Source organism: Perca fluviatilis, chromosome 1 (assembly GCF_010015445.1).
Source record: "Perca fluviatilis chromosome 1, GENO_Pfluv_1.0, whole genome shotgun sequence".
NCBI lineage: Eukaryota > Metazoa > Chordata > Actinopteri > Perciformes > Percidae > Perca > Perca fluviatilis.
In genome coordinates, this window is record NC_053112.1 from 47,007,555 (window position 1) to 47,034,123 (window position 26,569).

At 41.0% G+C, this 26,569-nt stretch overlaps 1 protein-coding gene across 5 annotated transcripts in view; it reads left to right on the top strand.

Annotated features, from left to right (window-relative positions):
• LOC120564084 (VPS10 domain-containing receptor SorCS1) overlaps positions 1-26,569 on the top strand; it is a 279,471-nt gene that overhangs the window by 161,538 nt on the left and 91,364 nt on the right. For all 5 annotated transcript variants that reach the window (XR_005640059.1, XR_005640058.1, XM_039808768.1 and 2 more), the window contains exon 4: positions 23,713-23,871. Coding sequence is in view for 3 of the 5 variants with exons in the window: in XM_039808768.1 (XP_039664702.1) it covers positions 23,713-23,871 (159 nt within the window). In the remaining 2 variants the exon portion in view is untranslated. The remainder of the gene's footprint in view (positions 1-23,712; positions 23,872-26,569) is intronic.

Here is a 26,569-nt window from a genome sequence, read left to right on the forward strand (position 1 = left end):
GGCTGGGAAACAGGTGAATCACATTAGGCTGGGCAGAGGAGGGAAAAAGGAGGGAAAACACAAGACAGGAAGTAAAATAAACAAGACGAGACAGAAAACCAGAGACTTCAAAATAAAACAGGAAACTGAACAAAATACAACACAGAAAACAGACCACCAAAATAAGACAAAACCCCAAAACCATAACAATCACAGCACGACTACGGTAGTGAATAGTATGAAATGCCGAAAATCTGCGTAAGGAGGTTGGTTGGGGTGGTGGATGGGTCAAAACAACACAGGACTTTCACCCCGGAGACTGCGGATGGTGGCCCATATGTGGCATTTTGTTTCCCTGTTGTTGTTTTCCTAAACCCAATAGGGTCCAGTTTGAAAAATACTGAAACACCATTATTTATGCAAATTGGCACAAATTTATTTGGACAATGCCTCATTTGCATAATTAAACATAAAAGTTCAGAAAATGTGTAATACATTATTGTCTTAATTTAAGTAATCAATGTAATCATGTTATAGAGGAGCCTTTTATGAGTAATAAACATATTTCAGATTTTCTGTTGCAATTTGTGGGAGATTCACCCCTTTAATCTGACAAAATGCTTGTAAATTTAAATGGACTATTTTTAAAAAGCGCTTTGCTAGTCTTTACGACTACTCAAAGCGCTTTAACATAGTACAGGAACCATTCACCATTCACACACATTCACACACTGGTGCCGAGGCTGCCAGCCTCTCATCAGATAAGCATTCACACACATTTACATCGGCAACAGCAATTTGGGGTTCACTGTCTTGCCCAAGGACACTTGGACATGGGACCGCAGGGCCAGGGATCGAACCACCAACCTTCTGATTGGTAGGTGAGAAAAGAGTGGCGGGTGTTAAAGTAATATATGTAACTTTTAAATGTTTCTGAAACTGTGTAATATTATATATAATAATAGTAGTTATGGCTGATACTGGGGCAGGACCATCACAGGAAAGAAGCACATTTAACGAAGAGCAACTAAAAGATAAAACAGAAAGTGAAAGATGACGGGTGATAACGTGAGTCACACTCGGTCAGGCTTTCAACAGATGGAGACAATTACTGGATTGTAAATTATTCAAAACCGACCCTGAATTGGCCATCAGGTATGTAATATGTCTATTTCATTGAGACATCCAAAGTAGGCTAAGTTACCGTATGTAGCACTGGAAATGCAATGATGCATCTGTAACTTATTATCTTATAGTAAATGAATGATTTTCTGTCCGAGGCCACTAGAATCAACACAGACTGAAAGTTACAATTAATCCCTTTAATGGAAAATACATATCAAAGAGGTAGAATGCAAAAGAAACCTTTATTGTAACTTTGTACATATTTTCAACGTACAAAGCTGCACAAACTAGCCAACGGCAAAATGATGGAGCTGTTCCTGATTAAACAGGTCAGAAGTCATTACGGCACATGCTTAGAGACATACCTGCAGCGATACCACCTGGTGCAAGAACCACGTTGATATCAACACATCCTTGGATTGCACATTGCAGAAGGGAGACAAAGTGTCTCTTGGTCCAGCGGCTTTTTAAGGACACAATGCATGCAAAATGAATGGCAGTGAATCAGCCGTGCTTTGCTGGCTGGACCGCCGCGCACATGGCGGTGGGAACACAATCGAGGACAAGCTAACAGATGATGTTTCGTTTGAGGTGGTGGTGGGGGGGATGGTGGTGGTGGTGGGGTGTGGTTGGGGACTCAACATCTGTCAGCCCTTAGGCACAATCTCCAAATGGCTACGGCGAGCAGAGAGGCGAGCATCCTGGAGCCCGCGAGGAGGCACAGCGATAGAGGAGAGACAGGCTGAGAGACACAAATACAGATGGACAGAGAAATGGAGGGGGGCGGAGGCAGGTTGACAGAGTGTGAGACACGGAGATAAGAGAGGGGGAGGGAGAACAGAAGTTGTAAAGAAGATGGGATTGCTAAAGCAAGGTGAGCTGTGGGATTCCATCAATATCCTTTTACTCGCCTTTACGGGACATTGGCCACTTTCTCAGCATGGGAGTGAAAGCTATTCAATTCAATGCGCCTGCCACTGCCAGGATAGAGGAACCTGAAGTCCCCTACAAACTCATGAACTCGTGCTAACATAAAGTGTTCACAAAAAAAAAGCATCCACAAAATGGCATATGCGGTTATGTTCATTATTAATGATCACTGTGAAGAATTCATTAGTTTGGTAGCTCAGAACAGATCAAGATGTCTAAAGTGGGAACGCTGCTGGTTAATTATCTAAACACAATCTTGTTTCTCTTGTCTCTGTACATTCTCCAGTAATGAGTCTGTAGCTCTGTGTTTTCGTACACAGCTTGCATGCCTTCCAACTTATGTAATGCCATGAGGGCCAGCTAGCTCGCTAGCCAAGATTGAAACCCAATTATATTGAAAGGCGGAATCTGATATGTTACTGTTTGTCAGGTCTGGCAGGGCTCTGGGTGAGCTAAATGTCAGACAGCGTTCAATTAGTCCGGGCTTATATGCCTCCGATCAAGAGACAGTTGTGTTTAATAAGACGGATCAAACAGTTGAAAGCACCTGGTCGATGCAGTGGAGGAAGCAGCGGGCGAGGGAAAAGAAGTAATAATTATGAATATGTGCATCATCTCTTTTTATTTTTGTCCTCAGCTTAGGGCCTTAGCACGATGGAGTTTGATAGCTAGTGTTTGTCATGAATATTCATGGGAAGAAGCAGAGAGAGGGATTTGATTTGCTGCGTACTGTCAATACAGAAAGTTAACATGGTTCCACATGGATACACTCACACACCGTCTGCTATTGGAGAGGTACAGTTAACTCATTAGTAATACTGCCAGGCCCCTTATGGATGCTAGCGTTAGCGCTGTTATTGTTAACTATCTCATTTATTGGCAGCTGACAGGGAATGACAGCAGTGGTGAAATGTGCCTAGGTACATTTACTCAAGTACTATACTTAAGTACACATTTGAGGTACTTGTACTTTACTTGAGTCTTTTCTTCTCATGCCTCGGCCTACTTCTACTAGTTACGTTCAAAATTAAGATTTTTGCAAACAAAACCAATGTAGTTTATAAATTACAATGCTTTTTATTATAAATTAAACTACCCAATAATAATAATAATAAAACGGCCTACAAGTCCAACTGAAATGGTGTCTATTTTAACACAGTCTACTGTACAGTATATCCTTAACGTTTCACTTCCGGGATTGCTCTGTTACCGCTGGAAAATCTGCCGGATTTCACTCATTTAGGCCGGATATCCGTTGCCTTGGGCTTCCTTTGTGTTGGCATTTTAAACTTAAAAAAAAAAATAAGGAGGACTATGGTTAACTGCTCCTCAGATCTCTGCAGGGTAAATCCAGACAGCGAGCTAGACTATCTGTCCAATCTGAGTTTTGTGTTGCACGACTAAAACTACTTCTGAACATACACACGTTCCACCAAAACAAGTTCCTTCCGAGACTATTTTGCAGCGGCACTGCGGCTTTTCTCCGGAGCTTAGCACCGCCCAAGACAATTGTGATTGGTTTAAAGAAATACCAATAAACCAGAGCAAGTTTTCTATCTATCTATCTATCTATCTATCTATCTATCTAAATGATTAGACGATTTAACACGGAACGGTTTTGATCGTTTCCTGTTTCTAAAATATGAGGATGTTTCTGCATTTGAGTACTTTTAATTTTAATACTTTAAGTACATTTTCCTGATGATACTTAAACACTTATTGAAGTAACATTTTCACTTTTATTGAAGTAACATTTTCACTTTTATTGAAGTAACATTTTCAATGCAGGAGTATACAGTGCCTTGCGAAAGTATTCGGCCCCCTTGAACTTTTCGACCTTTTGCCACATTTCAGGCCTCAAACATAAAGATATAAAACTGTAATTTTTTGGGAAGAATCAACAACAAGTGGGACACAATCATGAAGTGGAACGAAATTTATTGGATATTTCAAACCTTTTAAACAAATAAAAAACTGAAATATTGGGCGTGCAAAATTATTCAGCCCCCTTAAGTTAATACTTTGTAGCGCCACCTTTTGCTGCGATTACAGCTGTAAGTCGCTTGGGGTATGTCTCTATCAGTTTTGCACATCGAGAGACTGACATTTTTGCCCATTCCTCCTTGCAAAACAGCTCGAGCTCAGTGAGGTTGGATGGAGAGCGTTTGTGAACAGCAGTTTTCAGTTCTTTCCACAGATTCTCGATTGGATTCAGGTCTGGACTTTGACTTGGCCATTCTAACACCTGGATATGTTTATTTGTGAACCATTCCATTGTAGATTTTGCTTTATGTTTTGGATCATTGTCTTGTTGGAAGACAAATCTCCGTCCCAGTCTCAGTTTTTTGCAGACTCCATCAGGTTTTCTTCCAGAATGGTCCTGTATTTGGCTCCATCCATCTTCCCATCAATTTTAACCATCTTCCCTGTCCCTGCTGAAGAAAAGCAGGCCCAAACCATGATGCTGCCACCACCATGTTTGACAGTGGGGATGGTGTGTTCAGGGTGATGAGCTGTGTTGCTTTTACGCCAAACATAACGTTTTGCATTGTTGCCAAAAGTTCGATTTTGGTTTCATCTGACCACAGCACCTTCTTCCACATGTTTGGTGTGTCTCCCAGGTGGCTTTTGGCAAACTTTAAACAATTTTTACTTTTATGGATATCTTTAAGAAATGGCTTTCTTCTTGCCACTCTTCCATAAAGGCCAGATTTGTGCAGTATACGACTGATTGTTGTCCTATGGACAGAGTCTCCCACCTCAGCTGTAGATCTCTGCAGTTCATCCAGAGTGATCATGGGCCTCTTGGCTGCATCTCTGATCAGTCTTCTCATTGTATGAGCTGAAAGTTTAGAGGAACGGCCGGGTCTTCGTAGATTTGTAGTGGTCTGATACTCCTTCCATTTCAATATTATATCTTGCACAGTGCTCCTTGGGATGTTTAAAGCTTGGGAAATCTTTTTGTATCCAAATCCGGCTTTAAACTTCTCCCACAACAGTATCTACCTACCCGGGGTGTGTTCCTTGTTCTTCATGATGCTCTCTGCGCGTTTTAAACGGACCTCTGAGACTATCACAGAGCAGGTGCATTTATACGGAGACTTGATTACACACAGCTGGATTCTATTTATCATCATTAGTCATTTAGGTCAACATTGGATCATTCAGAGATCCTCACTGAACTTCTGGAGAGAGTTTGCTGCACTGAAAGTAAAGGGGCTGAATAATTTTGCACGCCCACTTTTTCAGTTTTTTTTTTGTTAAAAAAGTTTGAAATAGCCAATGAATTTCGTTCCACTTCATAATTGGGACCCACTTGTTGTTGATTCTTCACAAAAAATTACAGTTTTATATCTTTATGTTTGAGGCCTGAAATGTGGCAAAAGGTCGAAACGTTCAAGGGGGCCGAATACTTTCGCAAGGCACTGTATTTTGACAGTGTGGTATCAGTACCAGTATTTGAATATGAATGGGTAATTACCACAACTGACCCCTTTAATGTAAGAGCATGTGAGAGAAGCACAGTTGTCTTTGTAGCTAAAGAAAATGTAGACATTAAGATTTATATTTAGCATTATCAGCACAGAATGTGAAAACATACCAATTACAGATACATTACAGTAAAGTCCATAGATTTGCAATCCATGTTAAGAATTTTGTGTGTGACATCAACGGATGATAATATTGGATCATAATCGCAAAGAATGATCAGATGTGGTACAGAAGGTTGGTGGTGGTACATTGCAGATTATCTGACCCATACAGAGCATCCAGTCAGCAGAAGGATATTGGGTAACACCTTACTTGAAGGTATCTACATAAGAGTGACATGACACAGTCATATGTCACATGTCACACAGTCACATGAACCCTAACCCTAACCCCAACCATAACGTGTCATGACAAAAACCGAAAGACACTTACTAAAAGAAGCGTTTATAATGTTTATGACACATTCATGACAGGGTCATGTCACTCTTATGTAGATATCTTGAAGTAAAGTGTAACCAGATATTGTGTATCACTTCCCTCCAAATCTGGTAGAAATCACGGTGACAAAAAGATTCATAATAATGTTTTTTGCTCTGCCTCTTAAAGGGTAACTACCGTTTTTTCAAACTGGACCCTATGTTCCTATGTTTTTGTGTCTAAGTGACTGATGGCAATTCCTACATCATATACAAATGCTTCACTATGGGCTCATGACGATTATATGACTAAGCGTGGCTGATGTTGGTTCAGGTTGGACGGGGAAATAGCTGAGTCATGATGGTGCTCGGGGGAGGGGGGAGGGCCTTGAAAACGTCGTAGGGGCCCATGGTACTTTGATGGGGCCTTGGTGGCCACAAGAGAAGTTGGGACCTTTAACCGGTCCAGCACGTGTTTACGACATTTATCAACCTCCTGTGAATACTTTACTCTCTCCTGGCTAGACCTGCTCCCCTTTGACTGTCCTTTGGCTTCAATTATGAGACTCAGTACCTCTGGCTTAAGTACAACCCAGAGTCAACGCTTCTTTTTCCCTCAGCCTCTGTGAAATAATCCACAGTTGCTTCTGTAGCTTAGAGGAGTATTTATACAAAGTTACCCGTAGAATCCCATCCCTTTTAATAGTACACACATTGTGCTTCATCACACAGAATCATTACATAAGCTAGAAGTGGTTTTGAAAAGTGATCTGTTTTTCATTTTCTTTCCCTGTTTCTGTCTTTCCGTTGCTGGCTCTTTGAGAAATATCACCTTCAAACATTTGAATCAACATTTGAGACATTCATAGTGAAAATTCACAAAAAGTCCCCCAAACCTGAGTCGGCAGACACATGTAGCCTAGCATCATTTACTCCTCCCTCCTCTTTTGCGTCTTTTGTTGGGGAAGTAACCTCCTTAAATGTGCACATGACAATTATTCACCTCAATGATACATTCATTCATTTTAATGAATTAATTAATTAATTTCAGATTAGTTTGAGCAAGATTTCTGCTCATGTTCAAAACTTTGTGCACATTCAAAATGTAACTCATCCCATCTGTGTTCTCTGTGATTTGGAGGAGTCGTGGAAGAGTACTTAAACTGATGTTGTCTTTTTCTTTCACCTTATACTCAAAACGTATTCACTCCCTTATGGAGTTAGATTCCCCTTTACACCTTGTAGCATGTAATAACCAGAAACACATTAGATTCATCCCCAAAACATGTAGGCTAAGCACTGTAATGCAAGATTAATAGAGCTAGTAGAGCTAATAGAGTCCTTTCCAAGTTGAACCACTTCTCACACCACTTTAACTTGAATGTAGCCTAATGGTATAGTGTTCATTTTGTCACCTATTTTTCTTAGTCTTGTGCCAAATGTCCTTGTTAGTTTTAGTCATATTTAGTCATTCACATATCTTTTTTTGTTAGTCAAGTTTTAGTCGACTAAAAGTCTCATCATTTTAGTCAAAAGATAACTCATTATATCTTAGTCAAGTTTTAGTCAAAACATTTTAGTCTTTTTTTAAATAACAGATTATTTCTGATAACCATTTCAGTCAAATAGTTATATAAAAATAAATTATATAAAGTTATATAAATATCCTTATTAATATTCCTTATTTCACCAGTAAATTCCTGTTAAACGACAACAACAACCATGGAATGGGAAAAGGGTATTTTACAATAACATTGAACGCCATTACCTGCTGCCAAGTGTGGTGTTAACAAGCGTCCCGTGCAGCGATGTTTCTGTTGCCTCTAACGTCCGTTTAGGAGCATCAGAGAGAAGCGCAGGCATTTAAGTGTCACCGAAATACGCGTTGCCATTCGGTCTGGTAGATAACGGTCGTTAAGGCACCGGTACCCAACCCTAGTAACAGCTGAATATTGTATCTCATGATGGAAAAATAAAGATGATTGTAGACGAAAATTATGAGATTTTATTTTATGCAAAAATTTTAGTCTAGTCTTTTTTCGTCAACAATAATGTATGTTCATTTAGTCTTAGTCAGCGTTTTTGGACATTGGCGCAGTCTCATCATCGTCTCGTCTTAGTCATGGAAAAAAAGGTCGTTGACGAACATATTTAGTCACGTCTGACGAAATTAACACTATGGTAGAGCGCTTCTTGGCTCCAACTTGAAAAGTTGGGCTTTAAACGAAGTCTTATCACTGTTGTCACCACAACATAACATACAACACACAAAACATTAAAACATATAAAAAAGAGTAATAGAAAACAGTACATGTCCAAAGTGATTGTGCGTTTTGTGCAAATAATTTTACCGTTTGTTTAACAGAGTGACTCCCGCCTGAACTTGTAGTTCTGTAACCAGGAACTTTTAGACTCCGTCCAGAGGGAAGATACTGGAATCCCCTATTCAGAGGGTGTAGGCTATCTTCTTTGATAGCCATAGCTAGCCGCTGTAGTTGTTTAGCATACAGGGATGTAGGGTGCAGCTGGGGCTCCCCAGTCAGCTTACTTGACCATTTTACAATTTGGTTTTGACGATTCTTGTGCTTGACTGAGACACAACCAAACCATGCCACTAGGGAGAAAGATATAATGGTATCCTTGCTGTATTGCGGCTCGTACAGGTAGCCACGAGCATCAGATTCACGCACCAGATCTTCAAAATCCCTTTCTGCCATGTCATCTTCAAAACTCCCTTCCGCCATCGTGGTTAGCCTACTAAAGTATGAATTAATTACTCAGCCTTCTCCACAGGGAAATAGCCTGTTAGCTTAGCTTCAAGATGGCTGACACTGTTTGGACATTCTGGGAGTGAGATTCAATTCAATTCAATTTTATTTATAGTATCAAATCATAACACGAGTTATCTCGAGACACTTTACAGATAGAGTAGGTCTAGACCACACTCTATAATTTACAAAGCCCCAACAATTACAGTAATTCCCTCAAGAGCAAGCAGTGCGACAGTGGCGAGGAAAAACTCCCTCTTGCGAAGAAACCTGGGACAGACCCAGGCTCTTGGTAGGCGGTGTCTGACGGTGCCGGTTGGGGATATGATGAACAGTGGCGATAATAGTCACATTAATAATGGAACAGTGACTTCAAATGGTAGTCGTAGTAGTTCATGTCATATCAGTGCGCTGCAGGGCGTTACAGGATGTAGCGTGGCCCAGCAGAGCATAGATGGACGTAGCAGGAAGCAGCAGGGTTCAGCAGGACGTAGCATGACATTGCAGGGCACCGCAGAGCTTAGCAGGGAGTGCAGCAGGACCACGGCGACAGCTTAACCAAGATCTTGGTTCCAACGTTCTCCAAGGAAATACGCTGGGTGAAAAAACATAAGGACTCCGGGGAGTAAACTCCCCAGAAGCTAGGATTAGTAACAAGCATTTCTGGGACGGGATGCACACAAATGGTAATAGAAAGGGAGAGGAGAGAGCAGCTCAGTGTGTCAAAGGAAGGAAGTCCCCCGGCAGTCTAGAACTATAACAGTGTAACTAAGAGAGACAGGTCATAAGGAGAGGTGGCCTGTTCGGGCTTGGAACTCTCCCCTGCCGGATCGGGCTGTGCTGGCCTGCCTCCCTCTACTTTTGTTATATTATTAATCTGACGATTATGAAGAGAAGCATGTAGGCCTGGTTAGGTGGACGCTGCAACTCCTCACTCCCTAACTATAAACTTTATCAAATAGGAGAGTTTTAAGTTCATTCTTAAATGCAGTGACAGTTTCTGTCCCCCGAACCCAGATTGGGAGCTGGTTCCATAGGAGAGGAGACTGATAACTGAAGGCTCTGGCTCCCATTCCCCAGACTCTAGGTACCACAAGTAACTCTGCATTCTGGGAGTGCAGTGCTCTAGTGGGACAATAAGGTATTAGGAGCTCTTCTAGATGTGATGGTGCTTGACCATTTAGAGCTTTGTAGGTCAGGAGAAGGATTTTAAATTCAATACTGGATTTTACAGGAAGCCAATTCAGAGAAGCTAATACAGGTGAAATATGATCTCTTTTCTTAGTTCTTGTGAGAACATGTGCTGCAGCATTCTGGATCAGCTGGAAAGTCTTAAGGGACTTATTTGAGCAACCTGACAGTAGGGAATTACAATAGTCCAGCCTGGAAGTAACGAATGCATGGACTAGTTTTTCAGCATCGTTTTGAGACAGGATATTCCTAATTTTGGCAATGTTACGAAGATGAAAAAAGGCTGTTCTTGAGGTTTGTTTTAGATGGGCGGTAAAGGATATATCCTGATATAAAAAATAAAAAATAACCCCTAGATTTCTGACAGTAGTGCTGGAGGCCAGGGCAATACCATCCAGAGTAGCTATGTCTTTAGATATTGAGGTTCGGAGGTGTTTAGGGCCCAGCACAATAACTAATAAAGTTATAGGTCATCCAGGATTTTATATCTTTAATGCACGCTTGAAGTTTAGCTAACTGACTGGTTTCGTCTGGTTTGATTGACAAGTATAATTGGGTGTCATCCGCGTAGCAGTGAAAGTTAATTGAGTGTTTCCTAATAATATTACCTAGAGGAAGCATATATAAGGAGAATAGAATTGGTTCAAGCACTGAGCCTTGTGGAACGCCATGGCTAACTTTAGCGTACTTGGTGGATTTATCATTAACATTAACAAATTGAGATCGATCAGAGCAATAGGACTTAAACCAGCTTAGAGCAATTCCTTTAATGCCAACTAAATGTTCCAATCTCTGTAACAGGATTTTATGGTCAATAGTGTCAAATGCAGCACTAAGATCTAGTAAAATAAGAATGGAGACAAGTCCTTTGTCTGCAGCAGTTAGAAGGTCGTTAGTAATTTTCACCATTGCCGTCTCTGTGCTATGATTCTTTCTAAATCCTGATTGAAAGTCATCAGATAAACTATTGCTATGTAGAAAATCACATAACTGATTAGCAACTACCTTCTCAAGGATCTTGGATAGAAAGGGAAGGTTAGATATAGGTCTATAGTAGTGTTAATTTCGTCAGACGAGACGAGACTAAATATGTTAGTCAACGACCTTTTCTTCCATGACACCGACAGGTGCCCTAACGACTGTTATCTACCGGACCGAATAGCCTGCGCTTCTCTCTGATGCTCCTAAACGGACGTTAGAGTCAACCGAAACATCGCTACACGGGGCGCTAGTTAACACTACACTTGGCAGCAGGTAACGTTAGCCTACCGTTAGCTAGCAGTTGGCTTTAACACAGTTAAAATGCTGACAGCTAAACGGTGTAAAGGTTTGTCTCTATTTCCAACACGAGACGTACGACAGTCTGCAGCTGCCGTTGTCTGAAAAACAACACATGTTGGGTTCACTTGAAATACGCCTCGCCAGTTTCGTGTTGCATTTATTTTATTGTAAAATATCCTTTCCCCATGCAGTGGTTGTTTTTGTCGTTTACTGGTGAAATAAGGAAGAGGCTCAATATTTATATAACTTTATAGCATTTATTTATTTTTATAACTATTTGACTGAAATGGTTATCAGAAATAATTTATTTAAAAAAAGACTAAAATGTTTTGACTAAAACATGACTAAAATGGCAAGACTTTTAGTCGACTAAAACTTGACTAAGATACCTTGAGTTCTCTTTTGACTAAAACTAGACTAAAATGACGAGACTTTTAGTCGACTAAAACTTGACTAACAAAAGTTTTTGGCACAAGACTAAGACTAAGACTAAATTAAAAATAGGTGACAAAATTAACACTATAGTATATAGTATAGTATATAGATCGACAGTGGTTTTTTTCAGAAGAGGTTTTATCACAGCTATTTTAAATGACTGCGGTACATAACTGTTAATAAGGACATATTGATCATATCTAGTAATGAAGTGTTAACCACGGGTAACGCTCCTTTGAGTAGCCTCGTTGGGATGGGGTCTAAGAGACAGGTAGATGGCTTAGCTGAGGATATCTTTAACATTAATTGTTGAAGGTCTATAGGAAAAAGCAGTCTAAGTATATGTCGGGAATAGTCGTTCTTTCTAGTGGTCCTGCGTTTAAAGGTGAACCGTTAGAAGTTAAGGGCAAAAGGTGATCGATTTTATCTCTAATTGTTATAATTTTATCATTAAAGAAGCTCATGAAGTCATCACTACTCAGAGCTAGAGGAATAGATGGCTCAGTAGAGCTGTGACTATCTGTCAGCCTGGCTACAGTGCTGAAAAGAAACCTTGGGTTGTTCTTATTTTCTTCTATTAATGATGAGTAATAGTCTGATCTGGCCTTTCTTAGGGCCTTCCTATAGGTTTTGAGACTTTCTTGCCAAACCAAACGACATTCTTTCACTTTAGTGGAACGCTATTTACTTTCGAGGTTTCGCGAGATTTGTTTTAATTTGCGAGTTTGGGAGTTATACCAAGGTGCTAGTTTCCTTTGCTTCATCATCTTCTTTTTGAGGGGAGCAACAGAGTCTAAAGTCGTCCGTAGGCAGGTTGTAGCACCGTCTACAAATGTATCAATTTGAGAGGCGCTGAGGTTAACATAAAGGTCCTCTGTTATGTTAAGGCATGACATAGAGTCAAATGCTGTTGAACTATCTTCCTTAAATTTAGCTATAGCACTGTCAGATAGGCATCTGGTGTAGGAGCTTTTATCTAATTTAGTATAGTCAGGTAGTAAGAATTCGAAAGTAATTAAAGAATGATCTGATAATACCGAATTCTGTGGAAATATTATTAAATCCTCAATTTCAATACCATATGCCAGCACAAGGTCGAGGGTGTGGTTAAAACAGTGCGTCGCCTTGTGCACTCTCTGAAACTGATTGAATCCAATAATGAGTTGAAAGCAGTACTAAGGCTATCATTGTCAACGTCCACATGGATATTAAAATCACCTACAATAAGTACTTTGTCTGATTTAAGGACTAAACATGATAAAAAACTCTGAGAATTCAGATAAAAATTCAGAATACGGACCTGGAGCCCTGTAAATAACAACGAATATAATTGACTGTAATGTTTTCCATTTTCGATGTTGAAGATTAAGAACAAGACTCTCAAACAAGTTATAATTTAGTTTAGGTTTAGGATTAATTAACAGGCTTGAATCAAAGATGGCTGCAACTCCCCCTCCTCGGCCTGAGCTTCTAGGAATTTGAGTATTAATATGACTGGGAGGAGTGGCTTCATTTAGACTGACATATTCTTCATGGCCCAGCCAGGTTTCAGTAAGACAAAATAAATCAATTTTATATATCGATATCAAATCGTTTACCAATACTGCTTTAGAAGACAGAGATCTAATATTTAATAGTCCACATCTAATTTTCCTAGTTTGTTCTATCGTTGCAGTCGTTTTAATTCTAATTAGGTTGTTAAGTATAGCGCATCTTTTGTTTACCTTTGATTTAACCGATCTGAGCCAGGGGACAGACACCGTGCTTATTAGACTATGAGTGGGCGACTGCTCCAACGGAAGCACAGAGGGACGCATTGCACTGCATCTCTGATTACTAATATCAAACTTGGGTTTATGATAATGATAATAGACTCAGTCAGATTTTTTGATATGAGAGCGGCTCCGTCCCAGGTGGGATGAATGCCGTCTCTCCTAATCAGACCAGGTTTTCCCCAGAACGCCCCCCAGTTATTCACATAGCCCACATCATTAGCTGGGCACCACCCCGACAACCAGCGGTGGAAGGATGACATACGGCTGTAGATTTCATCACTGGTCAGGTTTGGCAGGGGTCCAGAGAACACTACTGAGTCCGACATTGTCTTTGCGTATGCACAAAGTGACTCAACATTAATTTTTCAACATTAATTTTAGTGATCTCCGATTTACGACCATTACCACCTACGTGAAGTATGATCTTACTGTATTTACGGTTCTTTTTAGCCAGCAGCTTTAGATGGGATTCTATATCGCCCGCTCCAGCCCCGGGGACACATATGACCGCAGCTGCTGGGGCCGCCGGCTTCACATGTCGCAGTATAGAGCTCCCAATAACCAGAACTGGCTTCTCAGCGGGTGTATCGCTGAGTAGGGAGAAACTGTTAGAGAGGTGAAGATGCTCCGGTTTAGAGCGACCGTCATCATGTGCACTCCCTGGTTTAGATCTAACGCTACGCTTCCCTCGGATAGTCACCCACTCGCCCGGCTGCTCGGGGTCTGCCGGGGGACAGCTAGCAGAAGCTACAGAAGCTACAGTATGTTGGCCCGCTTCAGCCACGTGGCGCTGGCTAGCTACGGAAGCATATGATTCTGATTCCATGATGCGGAGCCATGCCTCAAACTCACTAAGCCTAGCCTCCAGAGCAGCGAATATATTACATTTATTACATGTATCGTTATCACTAAAGGAGGCAGAGGAATAGCTAAACATTTGACACACGGAGCAAGAGAGAGCAGGAGAGGGAGAGGAATTAGCCATTGCTAATGGCTAAGCTAAAGTAGCTAACAGCGTTTTAACATCTGTAAGATCAGCGAGGCAGTCGCTGTAAGGGAAGCGAAGTATAAGTGCTTGAGTAGAACAATTGTAATTCAAATGCAATCCAGGCAAATAGCCGCTAATTTAAACAATAAAGCCGAGTTGAGTAAGTTTTTGCTGGAGCAGCAAACTAGAGTTTGGAACACGGGAACACGGGAACACCGGAAGTGACAATATGCTTACCGTACACGTCAGCACGTCAGAGTCATCAGGAGTTTTGGAGATCCCACCCCCTATGGGCGGGTTGAAAACATGCGGAACTAGTTGCTACTACTGACTGTAGTCCATAGCCTCTGGACAAAAATGCCTCCGATGACGCAAAATGGTGATTTTTGCGTCATCAGAGTTTTTTTTCCAGACACACAATACAGAGATCTCTCGTCTCAGGGGGACATGAGGGAGGGAAGCACGGTCATTCGAAAATACTACCGGGTTTCTACCGATACAAAGCTTAATGCTAATCGGTGAAGTATCCCTCTAACTTCCAGTTAGACACGTGACGCAGAACGCAGACTTTTACCCCGTTTACTTTTATTTTCAAAAGAAAGATCCTGTGATTGGCCCGACCTTCCTCCTTGGTGCTCTTATGCTTTGCTCCCATCATAATTACTACAGCCACTAAAGGGCGAAGCCCTATTTTTCGGGGGAGGAGAGTCTCACAAAAAGACAGGCCAAAGGCCTTTGATTAAAAGTGTTATGGAATAATATACTGCTTTATTATGCTTTAATAGGATACTTGTAGGATACATGTGAACTGGCCTTGACCCCCTGACTGTCCCAGTTTAGCTGCTCTGTAATGTAAAATAGATTTTTGGTTTCCTGCTGGCTCTGTCAATCCCAGTTCAAAACTGTAACCTCAGGTGGATCATTCTTCGTTTATGAGTAGTTTTTTTTTTTTGTGCTAAAAAATCAAAAAGGAATTGACTTAAAACCAGCTTATTTACTTACGTATTAAATCACTGTCACGGCAAAGCTAGAATATTGACTCGCCCCAGAGAGATTAAATCTCAAGCTCTTTTCTTTTGTTCCACTTTTGGAATGCTTTTCCAATCTGAACCCGCTTAAAGTCTGACAACAGAAAATATATTTATTGCAGGGTGGGAAATTACGCATGGATTTATAGAGAGGAGTCACAATCCAATTACTGGGTGACTGTGTGAAATGGAAAGTGTGAAGCTAATTTCATTAATATTCTGTCTTGGAGTATTTACGGTACTGAGTTGGCGGAATTAACTCAAGTATTCCTTACACATATCTTAAATGTGCTCCAGCTGGCACATATACGCTTCATTAACCTTTGTCATTTTCCACCTTTTTGGCCTCATTTACAGCTGCTCGCTCACGCACAGACATGCATGCACTCAAACACACACAGTCTACTGGTCCACTGAGTGACATGTTATTCTCCTTGTAAAAGTCTGATTATTTTCTTATCCATTGCTGATAAGAAGTAAGATAAGAAGTTGTCTGACTGCTGTATTTCTATGAAGCACTGAGAAGACTTTTCCTAACAAAAGGTTATTCTCCTCTGCTAAAAACAGGCTGTTTATTTCCTAACGGTGGCAGGAAATATGGCCTTATATCTAAAACAGATAACTTAACGGTCGCAGTTTTAAACATGTCGTTAACGTTGTTAAAAGGTTGCAGTTTGGTTAGGTTTAGGCACAATAACTACTTATGTTTAGGCACCAAAACATCAAGGTGCAACGTCAAGGTGCAAAGGACCTAGGGTCCTTTGTACCTTGACCTTGAGCCAAACACCCCCCCAGAAGCTTTTTTTCACCCTCGAACATTGGGAGAGTTAGCGTGATCAGCTGAATAGCTTAGTGCAGGCGCTAATGGATCAAACTGTGTATCTTGTAAATGACCCCACTAATAATGCCCGAAATGATACCAAACTTCTACACTAGTACAAATAGGTTATGTACTCATAAAACGATGGTTTGGAAAGTTTGTAAGTACACCAGGAACCAGGAACACCGAAAAGAGATACAACAAAAATATTTATTAATTTAATGATTAAATAAGGTAGTGTCTCCAAACTTACCTCAATTATAACTTGTCTCCTGCTAGTTGTACTACAGCACTTACTTTAAAGAAATAAGTTATTTAATATTTTTGTTGTATCTCTTTTCGGTGTTGTAATTGTAGACGTCCCTAGCACTCTTACTGCCGGTAGCGCTAGCAGCAGAGAGCAGAAGCCAACAGGCAAGTGTTATTTAAATAAACTTCTGGTGTACTTACAAACTTTCCAATCCATCGTTTTATGAGTGTATAACCTATTTGTACTAGTGTAGAAGTTTGGTACCATTTCGGGCATAATTAGTGGGGTCATTAACGAGATACACAGTTGGATCCATTAGCACCTGCTATTCAGCTGATCACACTAACTCTCCCAATGTTCGACCCAGGTGAAAAAAGCTTCTGGAGGGTTGTTTGGCTCGAGGTGATGGTGCAAAGGACCCTAGGGTGAAATTACTCTGAACCATCACTTTAAGTTTAGAAAACGATTGTGGTTTGTGTTAACATCAGTCGTTAATTCACTTCCTGTTAAGCATGTGATGCAGCAACTCATCCTCATGAACGGCTCCGTATGATATATATATATATATATATATATATATATATATATATATATATATATATATATATATATATATATATATGATATCCTACAAAATAAGGTGACGCTGGCTCGGCTGGTCACGTGACGCCAGCTGGCTACGAGCTCCATGACGCTGAACAGCAGTTGCTAGTCGTTTAAGCCACTACAGAGTTTTGTGATGCTGGCTACAGACCTCCGTTGTATCAGCGGTAGTTGGTGGTTCAGTTACCTGAGAATAGGTGACTTTGAGCCGGGTACAAAGCAACGCGAGCTGCCGGTCGTTTCGGTTAAATTAAGTCCATAAAATATGAGCATTTTGCCGCGACAAAAGTTAAGATTAGGCCCCAAAACGACTAGTTAAGATTAGGAAAAAGATCGTGGTTTGGATTAAAAGACTCCTAAGGAACATTAAGAAACACCCAGGACATTTCCTGGGTGAAAGGCTTTAGTTTTCCCCGGGTAGCAAACACCACTCTCTGGTTTGAAAGTCCTGTATGTTAACTAATTAATTAACTTAATTAATTCATGGGATCTCATGTAAACATCAACATGCAAAAGTTTTCTTTTGAGACATTTTGGCATGCAGGAAGGCTGCGTGTGGAGTGAGTGAGGAGTGGCAATGACTGTAGAATGCATAAAAGGCAAAGGCCCTATATTTTCACACCATCATTTCCTGGAAATGAATAACATTACGCTATAGGAACCCTCTCTGTGTTGTAACATCTGTCCTCCAGCCTCTTCTCTTGTTTATGATTGAAAAGGTTAAATAATGTTTTTTTTTATGCAAGAGAGTAAACCAAAAAGAAAGCACCTTGCATCAGAGCTGATAACAATCTCCATATTGCATTTACACATATCACCACTGTGTATTCATCTTTATCTTCTGATATGGTATATTAGTGGAATACACATTTCTGTAAGCATACCGAATCATCCCCCATGTGCCAGAAATACATCAGTCAATTCATTTATAAAGTTGTCTACTTTATGTTTCCGGGGAGTCAGCACAGCATTAATTGGGATTTGTAGATCAGACTGCGTTTGAGTGCATTTGATTGGATTGGTCAGCATGTGGCTCACACATGTGGCATTATATCTGCCTTTTGTGATTGATGAACCGGTGTTAGTGGTAACTGCTGTTACCCAGGCGAGTGCTGACAAATGACTCACTAGCATGAGAGCCCAGAAACACTTTGCTGTGCGATGCCCTACTGAGAAGGATATTGACTGTGAGAGGAGTATGTATTCTCTTTCTCACGGCTGTCTGATGACATAATGGGCACAGAGAAATTGTCATGCCAAAGGCCATCTCTAAACCACATGTAAGCCCCTGTGTGTGTGTGTGTGTGTGCAGAGACAGTAGCTCCGACACTTGTAAGCGGCTTGTAATTGACAAAAAACAAAGCCGCAATTTTGAAAATAACTAAAAGCTTGTTTTGTCACATCAATCAGTCTATCTCATAATATCTACATTAACTGCAATAGGCCTACATCAGACAATAGACAATTTTCGGAAATGAATGAATTAAAGCATGCTTTTTCGTTTAACACTACATCCGCCAGAGCACCATTAAAAAAATTAAATTATTCTGTCGTTGTTCATTTTGTTTCCCTCCTGCCCTACCTTTTCCTAAATACATACTCTGCACATTAACCACAAAAAAAAACTTAATTCGCCAGGAGAAGCCCCGATTTACGTTGTAAACGCATTTGCATGAAGGCTGTACATCGCATTGAGACAATGAAAGGAACATAGAAATTTTTTTATTTGCATGCCAACATTCACTCACATTCATTGTCCTAACTTATAAGCTATGTAGGCCCACAGTATTCATCCTGTCAAATGTGTGAAATATCAGAAATGAAAGGGAAACTAATCACTTTCACACTTTCTTTCTGATTATAACATTTTTCTGTGCCGATGTTTTGCCAAGTTGCTGACAATTAGCCTCCGAGACACTGTGTTGACTGAAAAGAAACTGAAATGAACGACACAAATATTTTTTCTAAACTAGAGAGCATATGAAAAAAAGCACATTTTACAGTGTTATGTTTGTGTGGGTTCAAGATGTTAGATAAGTTATCTACAGTAGATTTGTATTGTGTGTGTGGGGACTGCGTGTGTCCTTGCTGCTATAGAGATTACTGCAGCGCTATAGAGATGGAGAGGCATGACGCATTAATGGCCCATCAGCGATAAAGAAAGGATACAGATGCTCTTGGGTGGTTATAGTACCCCATAAGTGCCCGGTGGAGCTAGTGTTAAAGGTCCCATATTGTAAAAAGTGAGATTTCCATGTATTGTTTTGATTAATAAGAAGGTCTAGGTGCTATATAAATGGGGTGAAAGTATCAAAAAGCACAATCCATGGAAAATACATACAGTCTGTTTTCAGAAACGGTGCCTTTAAACCACTTAATGATTTTAATCCTACAGTGCCGCAACAGTCATTCCCCAGCTGCAATGACGGTGCAGAGACGGAAGACCCAGAAACACTGACCAATCAGAGCAGACTGGGCTTGGGGGGCATATTAAAGAGACAGACACTAAAACAGAGCGTTTGAGACAGAGGGTGGATACAGGTATATTCAGGCACACAGTATGAGAAAAATAATGTGTTTTTGAACATTTAAGCATGTAAACAGGTTCTTGTAGAAACCCTAAATAAAAGTATAAACCTGAAAATGAGCATGATATGGGACCTTTAAGTCTGGAGGAATACTCCAAACAACATAGAACTTTCATGTCAAGTCAATGTACCTACAGTCCAGAATCATAAACTTGTCTCAGAGGACATTACAATCTGTCTAACATACAACACCCTTTATTGCAACAAGTCCTCCAAGCCATATAACTATCTAATTCAACTCATAGGTGTCATGTCTTTGCTCTGTGTCAAGTTTCTGTTTGTTTCATGTTTTCTGTTAGTTTTCCATTTCCTGTCTAATTTTGGTAGTCTCTCTGTTATCCCATGTGTTGTTTTGTTTTACTTCCTGTCTTCTACTTTCCCGCCTGTGTGATTACCTGTCCCCACCCTTATGTGTTGCACCTGTGTCTCATTGTCCCCCCTGTCTTGTGTATTTAAGTTCAGTCTTCCCCTTACCCCAGTGCGAGATCGTCTGCTTCCATGTGTTCAGCCTTCGAGCATTTTTCCCTGTGTCCTGTTTTCCTAAGTTCCTGTTTTCCATGGATTTTGACCATTGCCTGTTTTCCTGGATTTCCCTTTTGCCTGCCATTCACTGGACACTGTTGCTTGTGCTTTATTAGCTTGCTAATAAAACCATTGTATTTTTCATACCTGAGTCGTGCATCTGTGGGTCCATTTTCTGTGCGCGTGATAATAGGAGCGTTTCATTCAAAGAATTCAAAAATGTTCATTCAAAATGGCGCCCCATCCTCATATCTTAACCGGAGAACATAACGGTCGCAGTTTTAAACATGTTAACATTGTTAAACGGTCACAGTATGGTTATGTTTAGGCACCAAAGCTAGGTGGCAGTCTCACATGGCCACCTGGTGAATGGTCTGGCTGGACCTATTATCATTCTGCTGTAGAGGGAAAAAAACACCCATTGCTTGTTTATATTTCTTTAAACCATTAGTTTTCACACATAGCGAGGCCAGCCCTGACATTAAAATGTCTAAATAAAAGATATATGCAAAAGATTTGTAAATCTTTACAACCGTTCGAGCAAAATGCTGTGTAAAGGAGGCAGGTTGGGGTGGTGTTTGGGTCAAACAGGAGACCCTGTCCCGGTCTTGTCCCGCGTGTCACTGAAACATACATTTTGTAACCCAACCCATCATCTTTTCCTAAACCTAACTGTCTCGTTCTTGTGCGGCATGTCAGTCAGTGCGTGCCAAGCCAGAGCATCAAAAGTGAAGTCAAGAGTCCCGACGCTAAAGGAGACTTTTAGTGTGAATAACAAAAGCCAAAGGCACATGACCAAACGTCAGTATTTTACGCGACGGGAGAGTGAGAATGTGTTGGACCAAAAGAACCAAGCAGGCCTGCCTTATTGCATCACAACTGTACAGAAGTCCTGACGGCTTGTTTAAAGCCACAGTTTCTTTCCTATGGGCTGTGTGTATTTCTCTAAGGATAGAGTGTTTTGATACTTTCACAGTATTCATATAGCACCTCAACCTGCTTTATACAATATTTTATTTTTACAATATTGGACCTTTGAGGTAGGGCAGCCTGTATGTAGCCTGAGAGGCAAATCCCAGAGCAATAATGTCTGACGATCACTCACATTCGAGCGAACGTTGACTCAGGACTCACATGGAAATGACGCCCTTGAGTGAGTCTAACAATAAAAGAGGCTGACTGGGCCTTTTGTCTGTTATGAGCTGACCGCTACACATATATGTTGTACTTTAGTCAATATGTATCTTTAATGAGGGTTACACCAGGGGCAAGTATTTTCCAGCACCGATATCGGTTATAGACTTTGCTCATGAGCACATAAGCATGCAGTGGCACGCAGTATCACATCCACACATCCACAAGCGTGCCTCTCCAACTCTCTGCCACTGTACACTCCAGTAATGATGAAAGTGTGTCTTGAGGTCCACTGATTCAATTATATTTGCATCTGATATTATCTGGGGATTTCTTTGGGATTTTGTTTCTGGGGACAGGGCCAGAATGTGGCAAAGAAAATGTTGGACCTCTAAGAAAAGAAAGAATCTCAAGGGAAATTAGTGCTTTCAAGGCCTGATTGAGCATAGGCGGAGAGAATGAAGAGAGAGCAGACAGCAGAAATGGGAATGATGAGGCACACACAGCTACCCCATCTACACAGAGGAAACACACACACACACACACACACACACACACACACACATTTGTAAAAGATGTATCATACTGATTATATCATCAAGCATAACCGATACAAATAATTTTATTATTTGAGATATGGCTAGCCCCAGCCTGATCTGCCGTCGATTTGATTTTGCCCTGCAGCTCGGGCTGAAAACCTGTACGTTTATCTATCCTGCTTCCAATACAATTTTGCAGGGACCAATCACAAACTGGCTTATCCACTTGGCGCGCTATTGGGGGGTTTAACACGATGACGATAGAGAAGCGACGGCAAGCAGCTTCTTGTTTGCATTCAACATGGCGGCCACCGAAGCGCAGCAAACCGTTGATGCCGCTGTCTGTTGCTACGTCACCTGGATCGTTGGTCTGATTGGTTGAAGGACTATCCAATTGCGTGCAGAGTAGGGGATACGCCACCGTTTGTTGAAATAGGGCTTAACCCGGTCTCCCCTAGCTGTAGATAGGTGGGCCAACGTATTTTTTGTGCATGCATCGTTTTAGTCCGATGCAACACCAGCAGCGCCGCCGCTAGTTAGCTTAGCGTAGTGAATGGAATCCTATGTTGCCAGTTAGCATGTTGTGAGTAAAAGTGAGCCAACAAAAGACAAAGTAACAACCTAATTACTTGCACTGAGACAAAAAATGCGTTGGCCCACCTATCTACAGCCAGGGGAGACCGTGATAAGCCCTATTTCAACAAATGGTGGCATATCCCTTTGAAAGATTGAGTTTGGTCTGGTGATAGCCAGGTCATGTTTGTAAATGAGAAGTTGTTCTCAAACAGTTTACCTGGATAAATAAAGGTTAAATAAAATAAAAAAGACTAAGATATGGCATCATCAGTGGAAAACTGACTGTGGATGACAATTTTTTAACATGGTAATCTGCAGCCACAGCTGTAATAATACACTTTACATCTCAGATGTGGCAATCGGTGTCGATCATTGCATTCTCATGAACAGGTTCGTATGATGATCATATGAAAAGTTATGCACAACAATTATACAGTATAAAATGCTAAGAAACTACAGTCACGTGACGATGTTTAGCCGACCGGTAAATGGACTGTATTTATAGAGCACTTTTCTAGTCTAGTCTTTACAACTACTCAAAGCCCTTTTTTTTACCACATACAGGAACCGTTCACCATTCACACACATTCATACACTGTGGCCGAGGCCGAAGGTGCCACCTGCTCATCAGATAAACATTCACACACATTTACACTCCGATGGAGCAGCATCGGGAGCAGTTCGGGGTTTAGTGTCTTGCCCAAGGACACCTCGACATGGGACTGTCGACCTTCCGATTGGCAGGCGACTGCTCTACCACCGGGTGACGGTCTTTTCAGCAGCCGTTGCAGTAAAGTTTAGCCGACAAAAGTGACCATCATGCGGTGACGAAAGTTACATTTAGAAACCAAAGCAACAAGTAAAGTTTAGAAAAAAAAGATTGTGGTTTGGGTTAAAACACCAGTCCCCTTGAGTAGTACTCCCTAGACACTGAGTGAAAGTCTTCTGGGACACCAACTCCACTCCACCGCTTGAAAGCCCTGTGTTTTAGTACCCAAGCCTCCCTCCTTACGCGGATCATCACGGTCTTATACAGCGGCAGTCTACGTGTTGCATTCAGTAATAAATACGTGGAATACATACAAATTACAGTGCATCACTTTTCATAGCTGTACATACAAATGGTTCATGAGAACAGCATGTCTTAATTGACTTCTCTCTCTGTGCTCTGTCTTCACTGTATACCTTGCTTCTGTTAAATTCCCAAAAAGTGGTGCTCCACCAAATCAGCTAACATCGTCCCTTAATCTCTCATCCTTCTGTTACCTTCAGATCATGCTGCTGACTGATCCAGAGGTGGAGAGCAGTCTTCTGATCAGCTCTGATGAAGGGGCTACCTACCAGAAGTACCGGCTGAACTTCTACATCCTCAGTCTGCTCTTCCACCCCGAGCAGGAGGACTGGATTTTGGCCTATAGCCACGACCAAAAGGTTAGAGAACAGGCGAGGCTGGTTTAGCGGGCAGTTGTTCACAGGTATCAAAAGAAGCTGAGTGTTAAGTCAGATAAGAAACAAGGGATGTAGAAATGCAGTGCCTCAGAGCACTTTGGATAAATCCTGTCAAGAGTTCATCAAGTTTCATTCATGTAATATGTCTATTTCATTCATGAAATAACTTCAGATTGTGCAGTATGGTTGTACGTCTGTAGCCTAGATTAAATTACGTCCCCTTTCCATTTAGCGCGTACGTTTTATTCCTTTTACTCCATGTTTGTGTTGGCCTATTATTTTCTCTTACCTTTTCCCCTGTACTTGTGTAAAGCGTCCGTGGGTTTCATGAAATGCCCTATATTAATCTAAGTTATTACTACATTGGTTGCTACAACAATCTCTTAATGCTTTGGCTCGTGACCCAGTAACAGTGATACCAGGTTTATTTCACGAGACATCCAAAGTAGGCTAAGTTACCGTATGTAGCACTTGAAATGCAACGATGCATCTGTAACTTATTATCTTATAGTAAATGAATGATTTTCTGTTCAAGAAAAACATTTATTGCGACTATATGACCTCCCTTTAACGCTAATTCCTAGACCTTTACGACAGCAGGTGTGGTAAACATTACCACTTTTGTCCAAAGGGGCCGCTAGAATCAACACAGACTGAAAGTTACATATAGCCACTTTAAACGTACAATATGTAACTTTCTGCCGCTAGGGGTCTCTCAACCAAAACAATGGACGGTAAAACTGGACTTTTGATGATGTTATTCATGTTATTCTAATAAAATAGCTGCAGTTTCCCCAACATAATTACGTTTTTCTCGATTAGATTTTTATTTGTAGCTGACCAGTTAGCTAGCTAGTGAGCCAGCAAGCTAACCGTAGCCAGCAGCTAAAACACAAAATATTTCACATATCAGTGTAACCTTTTGGATGGTTTCAACACCGGGGTGGACGGGGTGTGTTGTAACGCTAGCTAGCTACTAAACGAGGCTGAGAGACAGGTGGGGATTGTCGGCGAAATCTTCGCGACGGCGAGGACGTTCGATGCCTGTTGTGCAGCAGCAGAACATCTCCCAGCTGCCTGGAATTATCTCCCCTTCACTTTTCAGTAATCTTAACTTTTCGTTTTGGTGCTTAACCCACCTTTTGTCAGGTTAATTTAGCTAACCGTAAAGACCGCTAAACGCGAAGGGGGGAGAAATTCGGCAGGGAGGAGATTTTCGGCACATACACCGGTAGCGCTACGGAGATCTAGCTAACGCTATGGATGGCCGCTGTTGTGACTCGGTGCTGGGTCTGATATGGTCCGTTTCCCGACATTTAATTAAACTGCCGTTAGCGTCGTAAGCACCAGGCACTGGAGATAAGTTCTGGCCGGGGGGTTGCTGTAATGAAAGTAGCTGGCTGATAGCTGACTGGGGGCTAACAGTAACTAGCTAGCTAGCTATATGTCCCGGGGCTGTTGTCAGCTGTCATCCCGACTGAGTCTCTCTGCGCCGGGGGAGTGAGGCAGACAGACCGGGGTGTGCTAGCTGGCTAAATTAGCATTAGATTAATCGTCTATCTATACAGCTAACGTTAACGTTACTAGTGACGTTATTCGTGGGGTTAGCCCAGTCCTGTTAACTGTGTCATACTAAAAATAACTTTATTAGCAAGTTGAACGATGTTGTAACCTTATAATGTTACCAACAAAGCATTAGCATCAACGTGAGCTACTTGCCAACCAGCACATTGTAGTAGCCTAACATTAAACTGGTATCGATATTGAACTTTCAAAATAAATAAAGCCTCTGTTGTATTACTGTGATAAAAAGTGGGATGTTATTAATCACAAAACGATGCTGTATGGCAAAAAAGCAGTATTACGGTTACAAGTATTTTTTTTCTGTGACATTGTATGATTTACAATTACTCCTGAACGTATCATCTTGGTGCCAGTGTTCTGACGGAAGTTAGAGTAACTACACAGTGAAAGGTTATATGACGCCACTGACGGGCGACTAAAGGAAACGTGCCGTGTCTGAAAATAAAATAACTGATTTCTCTGGGTTTGACACTTGGTGGAAAAATTTGGGATAGTGTAAGAACACAATTCATAAAAATATATAACATAGGTATGGTCGTTTTTAGACATTTTAAAGCAGAAATGTTACATATTGTTCCTTTAAATCAAAGGAATTGTTGTTTTCTTTTGTCAAGTGAAAAAGGGGTATAAATCCTTTAACTCCTTTTGTAGAAAAGTGTTTTTATATTTCTCAAAGTAAGATATCAAAACAAGTGTAATTTCGGTATCGTTACTGACAGTCAGGTACATTTTAAACACAGCTGTGTTAGTGCTTTTACCTTCAGAATGACCCTTCCAGATCTCAGAGACACCATGCAAATGGCTTTCAAATAAATAATCATCTGAGGAGGACATGCAAAAATAATTGTATCCGTGAACTAGTGAGGCAGGGAGGGATAGAGAGAGAAAGAAAAGAGAGCGCTTAAATTTATAGACATTTTAAAATCACCGTTTGCATTAATAAAATGCTTTTCTTCAGCTCAGCCCATTTGGGTCTAATGTTTCAGTTGTGATGAATTATGAAGGCCTTCTCCTTTGCTAAGGTGTGTGTGTGTGTGTGTGTGTGTGTGTGTGTGTGTGTGTGTGTGTGTGTGTGTGTGTCACGTGTGTGACCATG